Source organism: Lactuca virosa, chromosome 3 (genome assembly GCF_052849685.1).
Source record: "Lactuca virosa cultivar CGN04683 chromosome 3, Lactuca_virosa_CGN04683_v6, whole genome shotgun sequence".
Lineage (NCBI taxonomy): Eukaryota > Viridiplantae > Streptophyta > Magnoliopsida > Asterales > Asteraceae > Lactuca > Lactuca virosa.
The window spans coordinates 234336553-234342461 of NC_136428.1; the positions used below are offsets into that span (position 1 = coordinate 234336553).

Here is a 5909-nt window from a genome sequence, read left to right on the forward strand (position 1 = left end):
AGGCTTCAAACAATCACACACACTTAGGGTTTCGAAATGAGGGCTATAAGTGACGGAGGCTGGAGATAAGAAACGTTTTGAGGCTATAATTTCCTTTAAATAGGGTGCAAACCCTACAAATTAGGGTTTATCCTATGCGTGCGAACGCTTAGCGTCCACAACCTTACGCCTGGCGTTCCAACGACCAGCGTTCCATTCCTAACGCTTAGCGTTTGGGACCAAAATGTAAAGTTAATACAAAGCAAGGCCAACAATGCAAATACCTGAAAACTGGCGTTACACCCCTATAGAGATACTTGCGGGAGAAATTGTGAGTTGTGTTCTGTTAGTGTGTTGGCCATGGATGGAGGTGGTGGTTGGGTCGTACTGTTGGCAGGAAATCGATGTGTTATAGTTTTTTTAACCCTAATTTCATCTTTTTCAGATTTCAAAATGTTAATACTCTTTTTTCCATGGGGCTGTGAATTCATGATTTCCTTTTAAGAAGTTGATGTTCTATTTGTTATTCCTTCATTTTTGTTTTTATATGCTGCAAATATGAATTAAGTTGCACATTATGTGCATCTTTATTTTTTAGTAATCTGGTGAATCTATGGACTATGCAATAGCCAAAGCAGATGAACTTGAACCTAACTAGAATGTGGTTTATAACTTTATTTTGAGCTTAACTGTTGTAATCTGTGAGCATTCATTATGCCCACCAACTGTTTGATGTAATTACTGAACCAAGAGTAGAACAAATTATCTCTACCAATGTTATTATTTTTTTACTATAATGTTATCACTTAGTGATCGATTAACAGAAATATTGGCAAACTATCTTTATGTGTCTACACAACAAGTTAGTCTATTTGGTGGTTATGTTTGATTAAGATGAATATATAATGTTTTCCAAGGTACAAATAACACCGAATTTTAGGCTTGTTTCAAATTGCTATTAGAGTACTAGTCATAATCGTAAGCATTTCAAGCCTATATAGGTTCTACTCAGTTGGATTCTGGATTCTGACCTTCCGACGTGTTATCAACCGAGACGAAATTAGATAAAATCACAACATTACAGATTCCCATGGTAAAAATGGATTAATTCTATTTTTGTTTTGTTATATACTTATTAAGTTTTATACTTTTTTGTGTTACTTTTTCTTATGAGATCCTTTGTCATAAAAAAACTTTTTCTTATGAGATCCTTTGTCAAATAGGGGAAAGGGATTCAGATGGAATGAAATGTGAGCCTCGTTGCCTTTAGATATCTTATGAAGCATATATTGGCTATGTCTTCTAATGGTCATTTGCAACTTGTAGGCGTGTTTTTTGTAGACGCCTTTCATCTAAGAGGATAAATTATATATGTGGAAGGCCTCGTCGGACATGTGTTATGGGATTTTCTGCTGGTATGGATATTGCTAATTCCTTTTTTTAAGGTGAAATTTTTCAGATTTTTAAAGCTAATTTAGTATTTTAACCATTTTGTCCTTTCATAGTAAGTTTCATTCTTTGGTTTGTTTCATTCTGGAGTAATGAAATTTATTTGATTTACCTAATGAACATTATTTAAAACCTGCAAATATTCTTTCAGAATGGCAAAGACTTTAGAATAAGGTATGCCAATATTCTTTCAGAATAAGGAAGAACAATATTCTTTGGGTTCTCATACAAAATTCTTTTGTTATGACCATGCGGAATGCATTATGTCATAATCACTAACATTTGTAAGGGTATTTAATCATAGTATTTGATAACTAGCAAAATGTATTCTGTCAGAATATACTCTATGTATTCTGTCAGAATGTATTATATGTAATCTGTCATATTCTATGTATTCTGTCGGATTATAAAGTGATAGGAATTGCAAGTAACATGTTTTTAACCATTCTTAGTTTTTGTTATATTTGTGATAGGAATGGCTGGAAGAATGGGTTGAAGATCTGATAGGAATAACTTGAAAAATGAATAAACGATCGATCACACTTACAGTTTAAGAATGTTATTACTTTTTAAGAATTTTATTCATTTTTGCTGATATTCTTTTAGAAATTTAAGTTCGAATGTATAAGAGGGGATTTAAGATTTCTGTTATTCTTCAATAATATTCTAATATAAATAAAATTCTGAAAGAACATCATTCTAACAAAAAAAACATTCTGACGAAATAAAATTGGTTATGTCTACAAATTACGTTAGAATTAAAATTGAATTAATTTAAAAAATTCAGATTTTTAAAATTAGAAGTAATTATCCCTAAAAATCTGAAAATTTCTTTTTTTAAATATAGTTAACTGTCCAAAATACTCTTATGCTGAAATTTGTGTAATTATATGGTACATGTTATCTTATTGTAATATAATAAACTCTCAGATCATTATCATTGATTATATTTCATCCGGGGGTCCAGATTTGTGTTTACGAGCACATAATAGATGGTAGGAACACATGAACCTAGCCGCAAATAGATAAAAAGAAAATTATTTCTTTTTTGACTAACCGTTCAAACGATAAAGCGACGTTGCTACCCGTTCTTGTCGTAACGTGTCTCATCATAACATCTGGTGGGGGAGGTGTTTATACGTGGTAAAAGCGTTACGCCGTGTCCACCTTGGCAATAACGATCATTAACGGCCCCATACCAAACAGTTTTAATATTTAGAAGATTTAAAAGATTTTAGAACAAGACAAACCGGCTTTTGCTTTTATTAAATCCGGTTAATTCATTAAATATTTTAAAGATTTTATTCGCAGAACAAAAATCCATGATGGCTGTCATCTACGTGTCCAGTCAGTGGTCCTCCACGTCAACACCAGCCAAAAACAACAGGATCATATTGATCATACGTAAAACTTAAAAGATCGGGCTCCACCTAAATTACTGCAAATGGAAGTTACTGTTACACAAACCTTATACACACGTGCCAATAAGTCAATAAGCACCCTTTGTAGCTCAAAAAACAAAAACGCTTGTTTCGTCGTTTGTTTTTGTTTTCTCAGAAGGCCTACGTGGCAGACTATTCTCTCTTCTATTCCTCCACGTGTCACCTCAACTTCTATCTTTAACAATCTTTCAAGGGTTTTTTTTCGTAATTTCACCAACCTCATCACATTAAAAATCTCCCCACTTTCTTCTCCCCTTCCGCACCTATACTTTATCTCTCCGTAAAACAATCTCTCTCTCTCTCACACAGCCGGCGGAGCAAAATCCGGCAAGATTTTCCCCGGAAAATCTTCTTGATCTTTCTTGATATTCTGTGGATTTATAGAGATATCTTTTGTTTTTCACCGAATCGATTCAAAATAAAAGTTTTTTTGAATTTTAAAATAAAATCGCCATTGATGCTTGAAAAATTACGCCGGGGACTTCATAAAGAGAAGCAAATTGATATTCTATAACGGTCGGATGGATTTCTTGAAAACAATTGAATGCGCCGGTGGTGGCGGTGGCGATGGCGGTGGTGGTGGTGGCGGAGGCGGGGTTACCCATTCTTTGAAAGAGGAGACGCTCGGTGAAGAAAACGTAGAGCTGAGTTTAGGTTTATCGTTGAACGGCCGATTTGGGGTGGAACGACGGAGAGTGGTGGCCAATGGTTATTACGACAACAATAACAGATTAATCCGTGCTTCCTCCGTAGCAGATTTCTCGAGTTTTCCGTCGGCAATGGAAGATCCGACCGCATTGACGGTGTATCCGCCGTTAACAAGGACGTGTTCGCTGCCGATCGAGACGGGGGATGAGTGGAAGAAGAGGCAGGAACTGCAGTCGTTACGGCGGTCGGAGGCGAAGAGGAAGCGTGGTGAAAAGCTTAAGAATGGGAAAGTTGTGAAAGGGTTGTTGACGTCGGAGGAGAATTACGATGCAAAAAGAAGAAATGTAATGAAGGGAAACGATCAGTCATGGCAACCACCACCGCCGTCACTGTTACCTCCGCTGCCACGGCCGTCGCCGTTTCCGTCGCAGGTGTCCATCGGCTCTCCTGCTAGCGGCGGATCTTCTGGTGTTTCTGAGTTGGAAAGTCAACCTTTTTCAGGTATATTACTTTTATTTGTTTCGATCCATGATATTTATTTTGATTATATTATTATATGATAATTACCACAATTAATGTTAATATAGGAAAAAAAAAAGTGTAGAATTAAATTAAATACAATAAAATAGCAAACCTTGTTTTGAGATATTAGTTTTTATTCTCATTGCAAGATTATATTCAATTATCTCGATTTTACTAAGATATAGAGTATATTTTTGTGGTCATAATTAAGTAGATTTACAAGAGCCATCTATTATTGGTGTTTTTTTGAATAAAAAAAGATCAAATAAGTTATTAGGGGTGTCTTTATTTTCAATAACTTGTTAAAAATGGTCCTGCAGTTACAAAATTTCAGTATGAGCTTTTTCATTGTTTTATTAGTTTTTATTATTTTTAGTTTGTTAAGTACAGTAACTACAACTAATACTTTGTTAGTGAAACCTACAAATAAGTGTAATGAAAAAAAAAAAAAAAACTCTACTATAGTAAATGGGTATTCAGGTTTGTACTTTGTAGGTTGTTAAGTTGGCAATCATGATCATGTGGCATATGAAGGTTAGTGGGAAAAAAATATAAATTACTATTATGGATGGTCTAATCCTTAAATAAACAAAATGAAAGGGCAATGCTATAATTGCATGAATTGCTTGATAATATTATCTTAATAAAAAAACTGAAACTATTAAGCATAAATAAATGGAAGTACGATTTTGTAATAAGTAAATAAATAAAGAAAGTGATTTCTTGCATTTAGCCTTTAAAAACTAATGGATAATTATTTTGTAACAAATTGAAATTGCTTATACTTAACTTTTGTATATTTTAGGAAATACAATGTTGATTTGCAACGATATTATGTGCGTGTAGATTAATGGGAGCTCATATTTAATGTGTTTCTATTTTATTTCATATGCTTTAGAAATTAATCCATATGATCTTTGTATAACTCACTACAATATTTGATTAAATGATAGGAATAAATAAAGATGGTGAGTTGAAGAGCACAGCTAGTCAACATTCCATTTTGCATAAGATACCAAGTTCGACCCCTTATAGATCAAACTCTGTTGTTTCAGACAAGTCCACGGATGAAACCCTAAAGATGATGTTTGCGGATATGCCTTGCGTTTCCACAAAAGGAGAGGGTGTTAATGGCAAGAAGATCGAAGGGTTTTTGTATAGATATAGAAAAGGAGAACAAGTAAGAATCGTTTGTGTTTGTCATGGTAACTTTCTAACTCCAGCAGAGTTTGTGAAACATGGTGGTGGTGGTGACGTGGAACATCCTCTCAGACACATTGTCGTTAACCCACCTTCTTTATAATATATGAACAATGGAAAAACCTTTGGAAACCTTCATGTCAGATTTTAGACAATCCTTTATGGGCCAAGTAAAATGCTAAATAAAGTTTTGTTGTCTTCATATAGACATAGTAGAAAACAAATGTACATTTGTTGTCGTCTTTTTAATATATTAGCTAGTGAAACTTTTGAGGTTTATTTGTTAATGTTTCCTTGTTTGGGAGGTCAATGTAGTTCTAAGCTAAGGTCATAAATTATAAGTTAAGTCATAACTCATTGAAGAATCTCCGTACTTATATCAAGCACATGTCACAAAAACATCCACAAGATACAATGTTTTAAAAACCGGTTTGAACCGGCCGGTCGAACCGGTTGGACCGGGAACCGGCAAAGGGAGTGGTTTAACTAATACCGGTTTTATGTCTATTTCTGAATCGGAACGAACCGGCCGGGTTTTACAAAAACCCGGTTGAACCGGTTAAAATTTAACCGGTTGAACCGGTTAAATTGAATAAAAACACATTGATTAATGTAAAACTTATGGTTATGTGTTTTTTTAATGTATTTGAATTGATTTACAAGTAGTTT

At 34.2% G+C, this 5909-nt stretch overlaps 1 protein-coding gene across 1 annotated transcript; it reads left to right on the forward strand.

Moving 5' to 3' along the window:
- The first annotated feature begins 3075 nt into the window (after positions 1-3075).
- On the forward strand, positions 3076-5519 carry LOC145167044 (ninja-family protein AFP3-like). Its single transcript, XM_079086133.1, has 2 exons — positions 3076-4019; positions 4994-5519. Exons 1-2 carry the CDS (start codon positions 3392-3394, stop codon positions 5341-5343), a joined length of 978 nt encoding a protein of 325 aa, XP_078942259.1. The 5' UTR covers positions 3076-3391; the 3' UTR covers positions 5344-5519.
- Positions 5520-5909: the final 390 nt, after the last annotated feature.

Coding starts and splice junctions, on each gene's coding strand:
- LOC145167044 (XM_079086133.1), top strand. CDS start 3,392: ATGGATTTCTTGAAAACAATTGAATGCGCCGGTGGTGGCGGTGGCGAT. Junction 4,020..4,993: donor GGAAAGTCAACCTTTTTCAG/GTATATTACTTT, acceptor ATTAAATGATAG/GAATAAATAAAGATGGTGAG.